Source organism: Zalophus californianus, chromosome 4 (genome assembly GCF_009762305.2).
Source record: "Zalophus californianus isolate mZalCal1 chromosome 4, mZalCal1.pri.v2, whole genome shotgun sequence".
Taxonomy (NCBI): domain Eukaryota; kingdom Metazoa; phylum Chordata; class Mammalia; order Carnivora; family Otariidae; genus Zalophus; species Zalophus californianus.
The window spans coordinates 158,223,471-158,243,840 of NC_045598.1; the positions used below are offsets into that span (position 1 = coordinate 158,223,471).

At 35.2% G+C, this 20,370-nt stretch overlaps 1 protein-coding gene across 3 annotated transcripts in view; it reads right to left on the reverse strand.

Annotated features, from left to right (window-relative positions):
* The window catches only part of LRP12 (LDL receptor related protein 12), a 72,826-nt gene that overhangs the window by 23,150 nt on the left and 29,306 nt on the right, over window positions 1-20,370 (reverse strand). Inside the window, exons 2-3 of one of the 3 annotated variants that reach the window (XM_027622044.2) lie at window positions 18,189-18,452; window positions 17,300-17,356 (exon numbers count right to left, since the gene is read on the reverse strand). The exons of 1 other annotated variant lie outside the window; for it this stretch is intronic. Coding sequence is in view for 1 of the 2 variants with exons in the window: in XM_027622054.2 (XP_027477855.1) it covers window positions 17,300-17,356 (57 nt within the window). In the remaining variant the exon portion in view is untranslated. The remainder of the gene's footprint in view (window positions 1-17,299; window positions 17,357-18,188; window positions 18,453-20,370) is intronic. One more of the 3 variants, XM_027622054.2, reaches the window with a different exon arrangement.

Here is a 20,370-nt window from a genome sequence, read left to right on the forward strand (position 1 = left end):
ATTAACCCAATTTATAGATAGGTAAGTATCCCTATTACAATTATAATTTTTAAAAATGGCCTTTTTTTTTTTAAATAACAGAGGTGACAGTCCATTCAATTAAGGTTAGAATGCTAAGTATACTATACAATTTTAAAAAGTTTTTATCTATAACGATCAAAATAAAGCAAGCTATATTGCTGAGTCAATCTTATTTCTATAGAATAACCCATTCCCTAAAGAAAAAATGCAATCTAGGTTTTAAAACTATATTTTACCGAAGAAAAAATGTTCATGCCTAAAATGGGTCTACCCTGGAATTAGAGTACATTGCACCAAACGGATCTTGTTTTCTTTCTTTTTTTTTTTTTTAAAGATTTTATTTATTTATTTGAGAGAGAGCACGAGAGGGGGGAGGCAGAGGGAGAAGCAGACTCCCTGCTGAGCAGGGAGCCTGATGCGGGACTCGATCCTGGGACTCCAGGATCATGACCTGAGCTGAAGGCAGTCGCTTAACCAACTGAGCCACCCAGGCTCCCTAAAGGGATCTTGTTTTCAATCACTGTTAGAAAACAGACTCACAAGACAGAATACAAGGATATAATATATCAAGAGCCTACTACACATCTTATTGTCCACTCAGAGTTGAAGCTTCCAATTTTTTTTTGGTTAAATTTCATTAAGAGTAAAATTTCCCTTATAATTTTTTTCACATTTTGATGAATGATACTTTAGAAAAAGACTAAATTTACCTAAATGCAAGCTTGCTGACAATGAAGTGCCAGAGGTTTGCTTTTAACTTTGCTCTAATGAATTATCATCATAATAATTAAAGAAAAGATACCCTAAGTCATTTATCAGAACTTTTTCTTTCTTCGTTATCTCTTGCCAAAGCATTTGGGAGTAGATACTAAAGTAAAAACCAGGTAGGAATAACTTATGGCAAAGCAATTTGTTAGCCTTTAAATAAATGGATAGAGTACTTATAGGGAAAAAGCTAGGAAGAATTTCATTAGATTTTATTAGGTTTTGTTTTAAATTTCTCCCCCCTGAATACCTGAGAAGCCCATAGGTGGTGCTCTTATACCAAAAACCAAGTTATGTTCTGCTATGGATGCTCAAAAATACTATTGTGATTATTTTTTTTTTCATACAACTGCCCCAGGAGCAGATACACCACTCATAAATAAGAATGGGTATTTTAAGATTTAGTACATTTCTAATTCAATAAGTACTTTAAAAACAAAATGACAGTATCATGTTTCTCCCTTAATTGGTTATGAACACATATTCTGATTTAATTTTGCACATTTGCAAAATGAGTGAGTTTGGCATTTAGTTTCAAATCCAGCCGGTGACTTTTTATCAACACATTTTTTGCATGTGCATTACATTGGGCATGTAGATAAATATATTCTAGAACAACCATAACTTCTTCCTTTCTCTATTTAAGAAAGAATAAATTCAAATGCCAAGAGTAAGATTAACATTAGAACCATTAAGAAAGTTTTCTGTTCCTTTTTGGTTAAGAATTTGGGTTAAGATATATATATATTTCTGGGTAGATTTGGAATCATAAGATCTAGATGCTTTCTGTTCTACCTGCCATTTACTGGCTTTGTCATATTGTGAACTACTAAACCTCTTTGGGTCTTGGCTTCCTTATGCGTTAAAATAAGAGGTTGCTATTCGAATACCTTTAAGGTCTATTTTAGCCCTAAATCATGCCCACCCCATCTCCCATCATCAAGATATATTTCTACTACATTTCTTTCTTTTTTTTTTTTAAGATTTTTATTTATTTATTTGACAGAGAGAGACACAGTGAGAGAGGGAACACAAGCAGGGGGAGTGGGAGAGGGAGAAGCAGGCTTCCTGCCGAGCAGGGAGCCTGATGCGGGGCTGGATCCCAGGACCCTGGGACCACGACCCGAGCCGAAGGCAGACACTTAATGATTGAGCCACCCAGGTGCCCTCTACTACATTTCTGATGGCCCATCAGGATGTACTCATAAATTTTTCCTTATTTTCTCACTTTTCTTTTTCTCTTTGGCCTATTGAAACCAGACTTCCAATTCTTAATGCCATAAAAACCTTGCTAGCAGGCAAAACCATCATTGACCTCACTGCTGAATCGAAGGGATGCTCAATCCCCATCCTACTTGATCTCTCTGGAGTATCTAAGAGGGATTTGTTTTTTCTTGATATTCTAGTATCAGGACTTTGCTGACATGACTTCTCCTGGTTCACTTCCTACCTCAGGCTGGTCTGTGTCAGTTCTCTAGCCCTAGGTCATCCTCTTCAGCGAGCTTCTGCCAGGCTGGTGTTTGCAGTTCATTCCCAAGCCTTCTGCTCTCCTCACTCTCTGTGGAAGGTCTCATTCCCTCCTACCATTTCAACTATGCTCTACAGTTCATGGGTTTAAGATCTCTAACCCAGAGATTTTGCATAGTCAAATGCCCACTGGACATTCCAACCTCAAATTAAACACAATCAGAATGGTGTATTTCCCAAATCTTTCTTTTTATCCTATATTCTGCATCTTTATTGTCCTAGGCATCAGCTGGTTAAAGGAACACTTTACCTAATTCAAATAAAAAGGAAATTTACTTTAATATTACAGGCGATTTCAAGGACATACAAGCATAGGAAATAAATCAGGCCTTAACAGCGACTAAAACTAGAAATTTCCAAATCAAACATCGAGACCGTCTTTATCACCTCTTAGGCCTGCTTTATCTCCCAATATATACCCTAATCTTCCAACTGACTTTTTCTGAGTCCTCTATTTTTTCCTTATTTCAGTGTCTTCTAATGATTTCCCATTCCTAACTCATTGTAACCCTTCAGCTCAAGTACCTATCAACTGTAGTTTCAATTTTTCTTAGTTTATTATATTAATGTTATTCATTTTGTATCTTTTTATATGAAAGATCTGTGGTATTGTTAAAATCAATTTGATAATACTTAAGCCTCCATCCCCTCACTTGTAAATAGGGATTAAAACACTACTCACCACCTAGTGTTACAAAGGTTAAATACAACTATTATGGTAAAGGACTCAGCACACTGCTTGGATTACAAAAAACTGTCAATAAATAACAGCACATGATATACCAAGTCAGACTGGTTGGTAGTAACGCCTGGAATGGTTGTAGTGTGATGTGTTCAGACTAAGTGGGAAAGAGGCAGTGACTATACATTTAATATGTACTGGGCACCATTATGCTCTGTAAAGAATGAGAAATTATGCCACCAATTAACTGGTTATCTGATATGGGCAGAAGCCAGGGTAAGGATAAGGTTGGGCTACATACCCACAAAACAATGCTTTAGGAAATAAATCTCTTCTTGTTTTGAACTAAACTATTTATATAATTCTGCTAGTTTGAACGTCATTCTTCCAGGCTCTGACTATACTCCCAATTTGGGATATACCAAACCTGACATTCTTTTATCTACATTTATTCTACCCATTCCTTCTCTACTGCTTATACGTAATTAGTTTAGCTATAGTCTGATTAATTCTCCAGTGAGAATTAGTTAATACATAATGGACAAACAGAGAAATCTTGTCAGTATAATGCAAAGTTGTGATCGATTTTATTTTTAGCATGTAAATGATTTGAAGTATCTAGAAGAGGGTGCTTTCACAGTTTAAGAAAAAATATAAAAACCCTATAGAATGGCCTTTCTTTATTGCCAAGTGGTTACTTTACTAGCTTAAAGAACTGCTTGACTTTCCTCTATATTAATTTATCTTGGGAGGTTGCAAGTACAGATGGGGATGTGAAGACATTTCTCTGCTATAAAAACAAAACAAAACATTTTAATAAAGGTTATCGCTGAATTATATATATATAAATATGTAATTATATATAATTTATATTATATACATAATTTTTTTTAAAGATTTTCTTTTTAGGGGCATCTGGGTTGGCTCAGTTGGTTAAGTGTCCGAATCTTGGTTTCAGCTCAGATCATGATCTCAGGGTTGTGGGATCGAACCCACGCATTGGGCTCCATGCTCAGCGGGGAGTTGGTTTTAAAAATTTAAATTTTTTTTTATTTTTAAGTAATCTCTACATCTACTGTGGGGCTTGAGTTTACAATCCTGAGATCGAGAGTGGCATGCTCTACCAACTGGGTCAGTCAGGTGTCCTGAATTATATTTTTATTTTTGATTAAATTGTTCTCCATTAGAAGCAAATGTCTTCAAGGAGTAAGTAGGAAGCCCAGAAGATACAGATGCAAAGTCTGGACTGATTCTAGGTATACATGTCAGGGATACCTGACTGTTGTTAGCATTTGGATTACTATTTTGTCAGGGCTATCCTTACAAAGCTACATAGTTGTAAGTGATGTGTACCAACACTACTTTTCTCATAAGCCCTGTTAGTTTAGTGTTTAATTTTGCAGATTGTGAGATTTTCCAGAAATGATTATATTTTAGTCTTTGTTCATTTTGCTTCCTTAACAGACCTCTTAACAACTGGTATCACTTCTGGTTCTTGGAATACAAACATCTACAAAAAACATATCTACCTAATTTACTCCGGTCAGTATCTTTAGATATAAACAAGCATTCAAGAATTTTAGATGATGATAATTCATTATCTCTACTTTTGATAAATTTCCCATAACTCCAGAAACAGAAACTCCCAAGTTGAGGAGGTTCCAAATGTTCATTCAAAAGACAGCAACTTTCCACTTGGACAGCATCTTCTCCATACAATTATGTAGTGATTAGGTTATCTGATTAGCTCTAAAAAGCCTATGTAATTCATAGTGGTTCTAAGAGGACAACTGGAATGAAAAAAATGAAAGAAAATGGCATTATTATAATGCTAGTGGTTAAGCTATACTCAAAGGCTAAACTAAATATCTACAGTTTTTAACTTATCCTGTTTGTTATCAATTAAGAAAGGGAGAATTAACTGAGGAATGAATAGGTAGAGATTCTCTGATGGTGTTCTCAATAAGATTTTGATATTAGTCTTCAGGTTTAGAATACAAAGATCTCACTGCATAGTTTAGAAAATGGCAAAACTGAGAAATACTTAAGACTTCATGTTTAACCTGATATCATTTCAATAATGTCAAAGAAAAGCAAAGAACTATGGTTTTAAGCTAGATTAATGCAACATAACTACCAGATTTAAAGAAATCATTTAAAAAAAAGGAAGTGTTCAAACAACCTCTATTTCACAGAACACATGGCAGAGGAGAGGAGAGAATAACCTCAAAATAATGTCAAAGAAACTGCCCTTCAATTTGAGATTTCATGGTTTTAAAGCCCAAGGAAAAAAAGAGGCAGGCAAGGAAATTTATGATTAGAACTGAACTACTGTGGGGCGCCTGGGTGGCTCAGATGGCTAAGTGTCTGCCTTCAGCTCAGGTCATGATCCCAGGGTCCTGGGATGGAGCCCCGCGTCGGGCTCCCTGCTCAGCGGGGAGTCTGCTTCTCCCTCTCCCTCTATCTGCTGCTTTCCCTGCTTGTACACTCTCTGTCAAAAATAAATAAAATCTTTAAAAAAAAAAAAAAGAACTGAACTACCTGTAAAAGGAAACAAAAATGACAATTTCCTGTTCTACAGATGAAGAACTGGGTTCCTTTTCAAAACTGACAAGAGTTGACACTTTATGACTACAAGAAGTTTAGACTAAAAGTGACATGGGATCTTTGTGCCTTTGGTTTTAATAAACCACAAAACTGCGATGCAAAGAAAAATCAACTATGCTTTACTGACCACTGAAGTACCTAAAATACATATGAAAAGCACACAAAAAAAGCATGTAGAGAATTAATGCTCTCATGGAAATTGCAGTTTTGTAATAAAGAGATATGCTTATTCATTTGATCCAAGAAACATATAAACAGTTATGAGAACATATGAAACAATATAGTCCTGAATATTATACACTTTAAAGTAATTATAAATAATGCATCATATGGGCATATGGTATTATTAAACAGACACAAAGAGCCACACATACCAAAAACCTGCATTATATTGGTATAGAACAGAGAGGGCTTACCTGACTATTAACACAGCATTTTTTTTTTCACAAAACAGAAGTAGGCAGAGCCAAAGTAAAGAAAGAGCACATTCCAAATCAGAAAAATTTAATGACCCAATTCTGTAGATACCAGTCAAGCCAATGTAAGCTACTATGAAGAGAAGTGATGTGATGCAAGGAAAGAAACTGGTGAGGCATAGAGGTCAGCTAAGAAGTTCCTCTAACCTGTAAAATTTTACTTCACGGAAGTGTCACTAACACGAGCAAGAGCATGTTCAGTCTGTTTATAAGCGCAGGACAGCATTTATAGTCAGTGGCGGTCACTATGATTTGGCTGTCTCATTTTTCAGAGTATGGTGTTTTATAGATATTAACTCCATTACAGCTGATAATACAAAAGCAATTCCAAATGTTGAAAACACCAGCAAGAAATTAATTCCAATGGAAATAGATGTACTTAAAAAAAAATGCCATCTCTTAGATAAAGCAGCAGCAAAGGGTGACTACTGAATGGCCACATAGGATGCGAGAAAGAAGATTCTGAAGGCTGACGAAATCACATGATATAGGGAAAAGACTGTGCCTGCACAAGCAATACCAGGCATTGAGACATGGAAAATTAGGATATGCAGACAGATGGTTAGCATGAAAACCAGACACCTACTGGTCCAGTTAATTTAGGAGAAGGGCAGCACTTTGAAAGTTAAAGGTTAAGTATGGTGCATAAGGCTGAAGATGAGATTCCTGTTCCAAGTCTGAGGTTCATGGTTCATGAGTTGAAGGACGGTGCATACAATCAAAAGGAGGAGTGTGTGGTCAGGCCTGTGGATTCCATGACTAATGATAATGTTGCTGCCTAACAGCTACTTTTTTTTTTTTAAAGATTTATTTATTTAGGTGGGGGAGGGGCAGAGGGGGAGAGAATTTCAAGCAGACTCCTCACTGAGCACAGGGCCCAACGTGGGGCTCCATCTCATGAACCTGAGGTCGTGATCTGAGCTGAAATCAAGAGCTGGATGCTTACCTGACGGAGCCACCCTGGCACCTCTCAGGTACTTCGTTTTAATTCTTAGTACTATTTAATTCTCTTCTTATTCTTATTTAAGAGACAAGAATAAAATGGAGGCATAGAGAAATCAATTTTCCTAAGATCACAAAAAAGCTAGTTAGTGTCACAACTGGGATTTGAACCCAGGCAGTAGGCTTCAGAGGCTGCAGTCCTAGCCACTAAGACACATTACTGCCCTAGAGAACTCCCTATGACATCTGGAATAATTATCAGGAAGACAGAGAGAGCTGCCTCAACAGAATTTCAGTAAAGATAAAAGGAGTTTATTTTGGAAAAAAGTTCTCTTGGTCCTATATTAACACAGAGAGAAAAGGTTTTAAAACTTCTAAACACTAATTCTTATTTGCTACAAATCTATGTAGTGACTGAAGGCAGGATTAATCCACTTCTTGGTTTCTTTGGATTTTTTAGGACCTACCTTTAATAAGGAAAATGTACACACAGAAGTTAATTATAGGTAAGATGCTGAGGGCATGGGGTAGAAGAGCAGCAAATAAGGGGATGCAGTGAAGGCTGAAGGAGGTATTTTAAAGGAAGAGGAACAGAGAAGGGGAAAAGCAGGGAAGGCTGGAGGACTAACAGATGGTAGTATTCTTAATGTTAGACAGTCAGTTTAGAAAGCAAGCATGTTGAGAATGAAGTCTATGGGTCACTGAGAACACCGGACAAGTCTCAAGTGAGCACCAGAATCCAAAGATGAATGAAGTGCAAGAGTGGCCCTCTGTCAGGCTGTCCTCTATGACACAGCTAAGCCCTGGCAACCTCCACAGGAAACAAAAGAAGTCCATCGTTAGGAAGAAACAACTTCAGTTTGAAAGTTCTCTTCTTGCAACTTGACTGGGTTTGTTGCCCATCCCAATGTCTTGATTTCTTTGACCTTTTGTTGCCCAGACTCCTTGAATACCTGCTATCTGAGCTGAGCTCTCACATAGTATAAATGTTGGAACAGGGCGCCTGGGTGGCTCAGTCGTTAAGCGTCTGCCTTCGGCTCAGGTCATGATCCCAGGGTCCTGGGATCGAGTCCCACATCGGGCTCCCTGCTCCGCGGGAAGCCTGCTTCTCCCTCTTCCACTCCCCCTGCTTGTGTTCCTGCTCTCGCTGTGTCTCTCTCTGTCAAATAAATAAATAAAATCTTTAAAAAAAAAAAATAAATGTTGGAACAGTCAGCACACTGAGGGTGGACAGAACTGGAAGGAGACAAAGATTGGACATGGGTAGTATTCCCTTAGATTTACTCTACATTTTATTCCAATTTTTTTCACAAAGTCAGAAAACTGAACTTCGTCTTTTATGGAAACAACTACTAACACCCTAACAGCAATATTTACTAGTCTAAGATGGGAAGGTTTTTAATTGTTATTTAAAAGGTAAGATCAGTACAAGCAGAAAAATTTATATTAAATCTATCACTCACACTCAGGACTCTCAGTATTTTCAAACCTATTACTAAAAATCACACATTTCTACTTTGAGCAGGAAATCCTACATCTAGCTGCTTATAATTAAATGAATATTCCTTTGCATTAGCACAGATACTTAAGAATGAACGCAGCAATGTATTTATTCCTATTATTTTAAATAGTGTTTTTTTTTGAGGACCAAAATATTTCATGCAGTCTTTAGCTCTAATCAAGGCAGGTAACTCCTTAGTTTCTTGAGGGTCACTAAAGTCCAGAACAAACAAACAAATAATGATCAAGGGCTACATGGCAGTAAAATAAAATATATTTTTTTAAAAAGTCAAAAGAGGCACAAAATATAGAAAAAGGAGGAAAAACAGAAAAAAAAAACAAACCCATACAGTTTTTCCAGTTCCAATAGGGTCATAGCACAATATGAATAAGATAAGGAGAGTACCCTTAATAAAACTATCCAAGCAGCTTTATCCTAAAATTTCTAAGTAGTAAGAGTAATTCTGAATTTTGCCAGCAAAGCATAAGATAATGTAAATGGTGGAAGATTCAACTTTTTATACCTTTTTCTAAGGGCATAAAAGGGCAATTTTTTTCCTGTTAAGGGCATAAAAACTATTGATATGGTACCTATATTTCCCAATTTTAAGTACTACAGAAGATTAAAATGCTAAGCAAGCTACTACTTCTATTTCTTGAATGGGAAAAAATATTAATTTTGAAGTTTACTGTGATTCTTGCTAGAAAAATAGAAGAGGCAAAGCAGAAATCAGCACCTGAGCAAACATAAATTGGCCCTGACGTTATGATTTTTCTAAGCCATTTTTATCAGCTTTGACATAATTTTTTTAGTATAAGCACATCTTTTTCCAGGACTGTTCTAGTCTTAGTGTCTTGTCAAGAGTGATACCCAGAAATAAACATACTATCCAGAGTGTGTTTAAAAGAGTAAAGAACTTCAGGAGTGCCTGGGTAGCTCAGTCAGTTAAGTGTCTGCCTTTGGCTCAAGTCATGATCCCAGGGTCCTGGGATGGAGGCCCTGTCAGGCTCCCTGCTTCTCTCTCTCCCCTTGGACCTCCCCCCGACTTGTGCTCTTTCTCTCTCTCTCAAGTAAGTAAAATCTTAAAAAGAAGAACAACAACAACTTCCATCTACTTTGTTCTGGATACTGTATTTCCAGTACTGTAGTTTAAGATCAAATCAGCTCTAACTGACACGGAGCTATTAGTCAACTGAAATCCAAAGTCTACTCTGCTCATCCGCCAAGTGACTGGCTTTTGCACAAAAGCTGCACAGTACATCCAATTCAAATTCAGGCCTTAGCAAAATCACAAATAATTAACATGCTATCACTCTGAAGAATTATTCTCAAAGCAGAAAAAGAATTATTCTCAAAGTTACAGAGTAGAAAAGAAAATGTCAAATGTTTGAATGCAACGTATTATACCTTCACTGGATCTGGCCCACTCACTCGAGTGGGTGAGTTTTACTTCCACCATCTAAGCATCACACACTGCTGTCAAGTTACAACCTGTTCTGTCAAAGGTCTTGGTGCTCACACTTACTGTTCTGATGCTGAATTTATTTACTGCTTCTTATAATAATGTAATATAAAATTATACTATATAATAATCTTGCTATAAATATGCAACTGTTCAATAAAGACTTGATAATAAATGAAATATTATGATTATATAATATAAACTATGCTTCACATAAAATATATTATTGTATAATAAAACATTGTAAGTAATATTTAATTATATACTATGTAATGCTACATATAAAAGTGTAATACATAAAATTATAATACTACCATTACTTACTTTTCTAAAAGTTTCAGGGAGTGCTCTACTCCAGAAACGTAAGTGTCTCATAAATAAACTCTCTGAACACAGGCAATGCCTTTATTTTTTTAAAAAGATTTTATTTATTTGACGAGGAGAGACACAGCGAGAGAGGGAACACAAGCAGAGGGAGTGGGAGAGGGAGAAGCAGGCCTCCTACCAAACAGGGAGCTCGATGCGGGGCTCGATCTCAAGACCCTGGGATCACGACCTGAGCCGAAGGCAGATGCTTAACGACTGAGCCACCCAGGCACCCCCAGGCAATGCCTTTAAAAATTAATAGTATCTTAAACTATGTGTATTATTTTTTAAAAAATGTACTCTGTCTTGTATTCTCTACTCACTTTATTCATTTGAAGGACAGTTTCTTGGCTTCACATTAAGTTCTATTTTTTTATATTCCAAAATCCTAAAAACCCTAAAATGGGTTCAGTATCACCTAAAATATAATAAACTTTCCCTCCTTTCTTCATTTAAAACATGGGTAAAAGACACACCATATAATATTGGTCAAAAGAACTGGTGAAATTCTTTTAATAAGCTTAGTAGGAGGTCCAGTATTTGACTGAATAATTGAAAATAATATTAAAATCACACAGGAAAGGTACAAAGGACCACTTATACCTGCTGCTTTATTCATGCAATTTCTCTATATTTAAAAAATAATTGTAAACTGCTATCAAATAATTACAGTTTAGGCTTTATTTCCTTTCAGAAGATCTGAAAATTCTAGGATAATAGAAGTGTTATCAGACTGGATGATCTTCCAGGGAAACTTCAAAATACCACATTATAGTATTTAAGCCTAAAATAGTGGCTAAAAACAAAAGCCACTTTACTACAGTGCTCTACACTAATGCAAAATATTACTAATTAATTTGTAAGCAAAATAACTGCAATTTAGAAAATAATATATCCTAATTAAAAAGGCACAACGAATAATTATTTGTTTTAAAGGCTTATAGGATCAGCAGTGTGCTCGGCCTTTGAGTACTAAAATACAAACTGTAAAATGCAAATACACAAACATAAAGGTGATGACTTTTTAAAAAGATGAATTAATTAACTAATTTATTTGACAGAGAGAGAAAGAGGGAGCACGCACACAACCGGGGGAGCAGCAGAGGGAGAGGGAGAAGCAGGCTCTCTGCTGAGCAGGAAGCCCAAGGCAGAGTTCGATCCCAAGACCCTGGGATCATGGCTTGAGTGGAAGGCAGATGCTTAACTGACTGAGCCATCCAGGCATTCTGATGACTTTTTTTTTTTTTTAATTATTTATTCTAGAGAGAGAGTGTGTGCATGGGCAAGTGGAGGGATGGGCAGAGGGAGAGGATCTCATGCAGACTTCCAGCTGAGCAGGCAGCCTGACGACCTGGGACATGATCCCAGGACCCATGAGATCATGACCCTGAAATCACAACCTGAGCTGAAACCAAGAGTCAGAAGCTTAACTCACTAAACCACACAGGTGCCCGGATGATGACTTTAAAAGAATAAAAATCCTGACAAAACAAAAGGAGAACAGTACTTAAAAACTACTTGAAATCTATTTTATATACTCTGCTAATTCAGTTAATATAAACAAGGATCAAGAAAGAAACTTCCTAACTTGATATTCTCTTTCTCTGCTCCCAGAAATGTGGCCTTGCCTTTCAAAAAATCCCACGTTAAATATAAAGTAGACTCAAGATCAAGCTAACCTCAGCTACAGATGTTATAAGGTAGGAATATCTAGAAGCTGCATCACTGATGAATTGGGAATAACATGTTAATCCTCACATGTAAAAACTTTCTATTTGAGAAAGCAGCAAGCTCCAACATCTGTTCCTATTAGCAACCAGAAAATCTTTAAATTTCAGGGTAGTTTTGCCTAACTATAAAAGAAAGCCAATCTCATTCTCTTATTCTTTGCAATGTCACAAATCTAGGCCATGAATCAAAAGTAGAAGTAAACAATTACATTTCTGAACAATCCGGGGAAAATAAAAGGTTGGAACTTTAATAGAAACATAGTAAGATAAAGTTAAATGAGAAAAACATGATTATACCCAAGGTAAGTGTTCTCACTCACTGCAGATAGCTGTGTAAATTGGTATAATCCATTTTGAAAGTAATCTGTCAAAAGGTTTCTAAATTAAATTATTTATGACCTTTGATAGAGTAATTTCTACTTCTAGAAATCTATGTGAAAAAAGTCTTAGAAATAAAAAAAGGATAGATATATATTAACATGTCCCTTGTAACATGACCGAGACTAGGCAGAACCCATTGGAAACAACCCATTGATATGTTTAAAAACCCTACAACATAGACACTCAATGGAAACTTTATACAGGCATTAAAATAATGGTTATGAAAAAAACGTAGTCTATAAAATGTTAAATAGAAAGTGCAGAATAAAAAATTAGGTATAATTTAAATGCATAATACCGTTATTTTTAAGGACAAATAAATTAAAATATTATTATGAATTATACTAATAATGCAGGGTTAATGGGTAACTTTCTTAATCTTTTTGCTCTTTTTCCATGTTTTCTAAATGTTTAGTGAACCTTGTATAATAAATAAGTAAAATTTGTGAAACAAAAATCTTGATTTGGAAGTAATTAATAGGGAGGGCATAATCAAATTATTTCTAGAATTGTTGATTCAAATAAATATCACAGATCATAGAGTAAAATTCAGTTTAAAGTAGATAAATTTAAAAAGTCAAGCAGATTTGTTTAATTTATGCAAACATCTTGTTATAAATCAATCTAACCTAAAAATGTCTCATTCCATGCAGCAGATGAGCAGTAACTTAGGTGTTTTAAAAGTTTAGACATTTAAAGAACATGAGACATTTGATTTAGATATTTTTTTAAAAGAATGTTAAAATAGCCTTCCTACTATCTCAACATATACAATTAAATTACTTGGCAGTTTCTAGGATATAATTTCATGATTTTCACATGAAAATTCACACAGATTTACAAAATTACAAAAATACCATTTGTCTTTTCTCCTTTATTGTATATATGAAAGCAGATTTAAAATTCTGGACAATGGAAAGTTCTAAATAAAAAACATAGAACACACAGATTTACAAAATTACAAAAATATCATCTGTCTTTTCTCCTTTATCATAGATATGAAAGCAGATTTAAAATTTAAAATTCTGGACAATGGAAAGTTCTAAATAAAAAACATAGAAAATAAAATTTTATCCAATAATTTTTCCCTGTTTTAAAATCACCCAGTATATACTTTTTGATAATTTATGTTTTCTTATGCCAGAACCTGTAGTGTAAGAACCAGCAAAAGGATTAAGACTTAACTCTTTTGGTAAAGATTGAGGAGGAGGAAGACAAAAATGAACAGATTAGAAATAGAAATAAATTATCCCAAGCATAAGAACCAAAAATATGGGGCGCCTGAGTGGCTCAGTCGTTAAGCAGCTGCCTTTGGCTCAGGTCATGATCCCAGGGTCCTGGGATCGAGCCCCACATCGGGCTCTGCGGGAAGCCTGCTTCTCCCTTTCCCATTCCCCCTGCTTGTGTTTCCTCTCTCACTGTGTCTCCCTCTGTCAAATAAATAAATAAAATCTTTAAAAAAAAAAAAAAGAACCAAAAATATATTATCAGTCAGAAATAATTCCCATAATTTACATGAATTCTCAAAATTCTTATGAATAAATAAAACTACTTGGTGCTATTCATAATAAAATAAGAAAAATTAATACTGTCATTCACTACTCACTATTGTAAATAGGCCTTTTATAAATTCATCATCTTACTTAATATGCATATTATTCAACATAGGAATTACCACATTAAGACAACATTAGAGGTACAGTTTGCATATGTCTCTTTTCTCCATTAAATAAGTTCCTTGAGACAAGAATATTTTACTCATTGCTTACTTCCACCCTTCTTGGCATAAGGTCCACATCAGGTGCTTAACACATGCTAAGTGAATTTAATTCATTACAGAGAGGGTGACTATATATCCTGCACTGTCCAAGACAGTCCTGGTTTTGTCTGTAGTGCCAGAATAATTACAAATAGTGTACCCTTTCATTTTGAAAGTGTCTTGAACTGGACAGTAAACTACCTGGAAACACTAACTGTAGACAAGTTAGAATTATTAGAATTATTTCTAAAATTGTCAGTACAGTTTCTAAAATGCACAGAATGACTGGACAAGAGCACTGAGCATCGTCAGAGAGAGTAGCAGAGGTAAAAAGAGAGCAGGTGAGGAGCAGAAGCCACTTCTGTTGCTTGCTGGTCTCAAGAGAAAAAGAGTCCTACATTTAGAGATTCTTCCAAAGGCTAGTTCTCCATTTAGACCAGCCCCCCGGGGGGGGCGGGGTCTCATTTCAACTGGGAATGCACAAAATTCAGAGGGCTTATACTGTGTCAAGCATTACACGTTCTACAGCTGCATACTAAGCAAAAACCACAATGAGTCTGTATATCTGAAAGCACCTTCTGAGACTGTTTACTTTTTTAATGGTATAATTGGAATAGATTTCATATTATTCTTCTCCTTCCACAGAAGAAAGATTTTATAAGAATAACCTTCAGGAAAAACAATAAGCCATAATAAGGTATCACTGACCTCTGAAATTAAGCATTTTATTGATACATAAACATTTAATTAAAGTATACATTTTGTTATAGGCTGAATTGTGTCACTCCCAAAACTCCTATGTTAAAGTCCTAACCTCTTGTAACTCAGGATGTAACTGGATTTGGGGCTGAAATCTTGAAAGAGGTAATTAAATTAAGATGAGGTCATATGGGTGGGCAGTACTAACTGGTCCAATATGACTGGTGTCCTTATAAGAAGAGATTAGCACACAGAGACACACAAGGAAGACCATGCGAAGATACAGGGAGACTGCTACCTGTGAGCCAAAGAGAGACCTCAGAAGAAACCAGCTCCATCAACAGACTGATCTCAGATTTTAGCCTCCAGACTTGTGAGAAAATAAACCTCTATTAAGTCACCTGGTTTATGGTGCTTTGTTATGGCAACCCTTCAAGTGAATATACATTTCTAAATATATGTCTGAAGTGCAGAAGTAGAAAGGAGAAAGTCAAGATTAAAGAAAATAAACAGGATTAGTATATGAAAAACGGGTTCTACATATTCTAAATGCTAAATTTTTACACTGAATTTTTTTTCAAATAGGAATCTATTTAATGGTAATTTTGATGTTCAACAAACATCAAAGCTTAGCAGTTTTGTAGTCTAATTTCTTTTTTTTCAAGCAAACATAAAAATTAAGAAGCAGAATCTAATCTTGATGAGTTGAAGCGAAATTCCAAACTTAGTACTAGATCTGCCCAAATTGCCATATAAATCTGCATAACTCAGCGCACCATCATTTTGTAAATTATTAAGGCATAAATAAAAAATGATGCATGGTTAAAAAAAAAAATCCATCCCAAGGGCAAGAAAGGCCAACTGGGTTTTTACGTAACAGAGAACAAAAAGTTCACTAAAATGGTTTCAGATGCTACTCAAAACTAACTTTGAACTATAAATTATTGAATTTTGGTATAGTAGCAAAGAAGAATACTCACAATTATTTGAAAAAGCTATTAAAACACTCCTTTTTTCAATTACACATCAGTGTGAGACTGAATTGTCTTCATATATGTCAAACAACATATTACAAAAGACTGAATGCAGAAACAGATGTGAGAATCCAGCTATATTCTTTTAAGCCATTCTTTAAAGACTGCAAAATTATAAAACAATGCCATTCTTCTAATTGATGTTTTTGTTTTGGAAAATTCATTTTATAAAATTATTTTATTGATGTAAACAGGCAATAGATTCATTACTATAATTTGCAAATAACACATTTTAAAACAATGTCTCAGTTTTAATTCCAAATACAGTAAATATCAGTAGCTATGACCTACATAAAAAAAATTCTTTGAAGTCCTTGTTATGGACTGAACTAATAACTTCAAACTAATTTGCTGAAGCCCAATGTTACTGTATTTGGAAATAGAAACTTTAAGGATGTAAATGAAGTTAAATGAGGTCATAAGGGTAAGATCGAATCCTATAGGACATAGAGTCTTTCTTCTTTTTCTTTCTTTCTTTCCCTTCCTTCCTTCCTTCCTTTCTTTGACAGAGAGCGACACAGCAAGAGAGGGAACACAAGCAGGGGAAGTGGGAAGGGAGAAGCAGGCTTCCCGTGGAGCAGGGAGCCCGATGCGGAGCTCGATCCCAGGACTCGGATCACAACCTGAGCCGAAGGCAGATGCTTAAGGACTGAGCCACCCAGGCGCCCCAGACATAGGGTCTTTACAAGAAGAGTAAGAGACACCAGGAACCTCTCTGCACACAGATGAAAGCCACGTAAGGACACAGCAATAAGGTGGCCATTTGCAAGATAGGAAAATTATAATAGTTACAGGCCTTTACATAATTATTAAGTTATAAAGGCTTAGATGAGTGGAAAAAATACATTTACCTCAACAAGTTTCTGAATTTCATGGATACAAATATGTTGTTGGATTGTTTTTTTAATAACATGTAAACTGTGCACTCAAGAACAACAATTTTATATATAGTAGTACTCAAAAAAAACCAAAATGCTTAATTTCTAAGGCTCTAATACTAGAAATAGCATTCAAAATTACATTTTAATAAATTTCATTTCATATAACTTTGTAAGGAAATAAAATACTAATTCAGCTTGAGTTAACTTTTTTTTTGGTTCAATGTTTGTATGAAAAAATAATTATGCTGTCTGTTTGGAAGAGTATAATCAATCCACGGGCATGCAAGTATCAATTTTATCTTATGAGAATTTCTCCATGTTCCAGTTACCTCATTCCTTATTACATGCTGCAAAAAGCAGTAATAGTTTTTATAGCCAAATATCACTTTGTAAGATACCAGGTGGCTTTCAATATTTACCATATAAGTCATGCATGAAATTTAAACATTACAAAAAAATGACTTACCAGTTGATACTCCTGAAATATGCACATTTTCAGAACGTTCTGCAAGAGCACCATTTCCTAAAATTAAACATAATAATAAACTAATTTCTAAGATAAAACTTATAAAAGTTTTTCAGATTCCACCTTTAAAAGAAAAACTACACAGAGCTACTTTATAATATTCAGAAACTAAAGTCTTGTAATAACCTTCAAAACAATAAAACGAAGCCCTAAATTGTAATAGTACCAGGGATAACAAAACATTTTGAAAATCACAACAATGCAGTGAAATATATATGAAGATCAAATACACAGATCTGATTAATATCAGAAAAAAATTTGTTTCAAATGAGAACTCAGAACTATTATTAGAAAAGAGAATCTCATACTTTTTTTTTTAGAGGGAGAAAGAGTGTGTGTGTGTGTGTGTGTGTGTGTGTGTGTGTGTGTGTGTGTGTGTGTGTGTGTGAGGAGGGGGTGGGGCAGAGGGAGAGGGAGGGAGAATGTCAGGTAGGCTCCTTGCTTAGCACAGAGCCCAGGGTGGGGCTTGATCTCACAACCCTGAGATCATGACCTGAGCAGAAATCAAGAGTCAGATGCTTAAACAACTGAGCCACCCAGGCGCCCTGAGAATCACATACTTCTTAAAAACAGCATTCCACTAAGAGCATGCTCAATCATTCCACAATGTGGCTACTGCTTAAGGGTTGTACATGTTGGTACTTAAAACAAATAATAATGTCTTGCATGTCTTCTAAGTCTTTCAACCTCTTCTCAACAACTCTAATAGTCTTAAGAGTAAGGACAGAATTATACTCTATTTTTGTATCCTCCAATTTCCTATACCTCTTACCACAAAGTTGGGCACATGGAAGCATGAAAATAACTGAAATAAGTTACTAAGGGTCACCTCAAACTTCCATTTGAAGTGCTGAGGATATTTACTCCTTCAATTAATGTGAACAATGTCCCTTCAGGTATTCTTTCTTTTTTTGTACAAACTGCTCATCTTTACTTGTAAAGTTGTCTCCCTCCAATCATTAGGTAGGTTTGGCATTACAACAGCTCAGGAATCCAGCTGGCAGAGAAAGAATTCTTGCAGTGGGGTTGGTGGGGGGGGGAGGAAGCTAGGTGGGAGAAGCTTAGAGGGCTATGGCAGGATTCTCTTTGACGGCTGAAAGAGAGAGACAACAGCAAGCGTAGTAAGTAACAGCTCATCTTTTACAGCCATCACACTTCCATGATTGCTTGATTACTGCACAGCACCCTCCTCCCCAATGCACTAGGCTCTAGGAAGGCAGAATCTGTATTTATTTGGCTCAACCTTGCATGCACAGTTCCTAGAACAGAGCAGGTGCTCAAAGAGCTAATGAATGAATAAACGAGGGAGGTCATGATGATGACGTCAAATCATGCCAATTAAGCACTTGACACAGTGCATGGCACATAGCACTGAACAGGTATTCACTTTTGTAACTGTGTAAAATATGTTATTACCAAAGAAGAAAATAATAGCCATAAAACAACCTTTTAGCTCAACCACAGCGATAGCCTTCAAAATGAAAATAAATGTTTCCCTCCATTAAAAATGATACAGTGGAAATGGTGACATAGGTGTGTAAGCTGTATTTAGTCCATAAATAAACCTGATTATTGTTATTTAAGTATTGTGCATTAATACTACAGAAGCCACGATTTATTTTTCCCAACAATGTTAAATGCTACAGACAAAGAATTGAAACTAGAAACCCCCACCTATTTGCTTAACACATACAACTTATAAAAATTGGTAGCATAAATAAAATGATGTAAAAACTGATTCAATAAAACAACTAACAAGATCTGCCACAGGGCAGTATAAACTGCCAAAAGTTTTGCTACTCAACAAGCAGATCAGCAGTACTGGTGTCATCAGGACGCCATGCCAGATTATTGAATCAGAACGTACATTTTAATGAGATGCTTCCCCTACTCCCAGAGATTTGTACGCACATTAACATTTGAGTAACATTGGCTTACACCTTCTACTTGTATATTAGATACAACTACAAATTACGGCTGTGTAATCTGTGACCCTAAGATTTCCAACATCCTTAAGGTAGCATATTAAATTATCTTCATGAATGTTTTAATATTAAATACATTTCATATATTGATTTTTTTTTAATTCAGTAGATAGACTAAGGATAGGCAGAAGGAAAAGAGTAACATAATGTAGTATTTAAGACTAAACTCTGGACTGGATTGCCAGGATTCTAATACAAGTTCCCCCACTTATTTGTTATGCAATTTAGGTCAAGTTCCCTAACCTCTCTGTGGCTTAATTTTATCTCTAAAATGGAGACTATCTATCTTATAGTGCTTAGTAAAATTCTCTAAAATAGAAAAAAAATAGAATTTAATCTAAATCTCCATCAGCTGCAAATGAATAAACTAATATAGTCTTATAATAAAATATTCAATAAACTGAATTCTATATGTACTAACTTGGAAAGATTTGCATATTAAATTACATGTTTCAGAGTAACATTAAAATATGATGATTAGAAATAAGATCTAATTTTAACTTTAAAATGCTGTATGCATAGTTAAATGCATATTTTTATATAAGCACATGACATACATATATATAACTTACATATGTATATATATATATATAGAAGAGTCGAAGGGTATATACAAATTGTGGAAGAAAATCTCTGGAACTGGAATTAGAGAGAAAGACCTGGTTTCTATACTTCAGCACTGACTGAATTTGTTACAACAGGTGTGGACTTCTTCAAAAATTTTATTAACGTTACTAAAAAAAAAATAGTTGAGAAGATAGTTCATTTCCCACCATTCTTTCCCCCCCATTCTAAATAAACAGTAGTCTGATATAGTGTGAAACAGTACAAAATGTTGTAATTTCATAAATGTAATGTTAAGTATTTTAAAAACTGATAAACAATACCTAAAAACATAAAACACGATACTGCTAGTTTCCTATACATTTACTCCACCTTAAAAAAATCCCATTTAGAAGTTAAAAAATCAATAATTTCTGTTAACATCAAACAACTATCCCCTTTCTTGTAATAAGTATCACATGA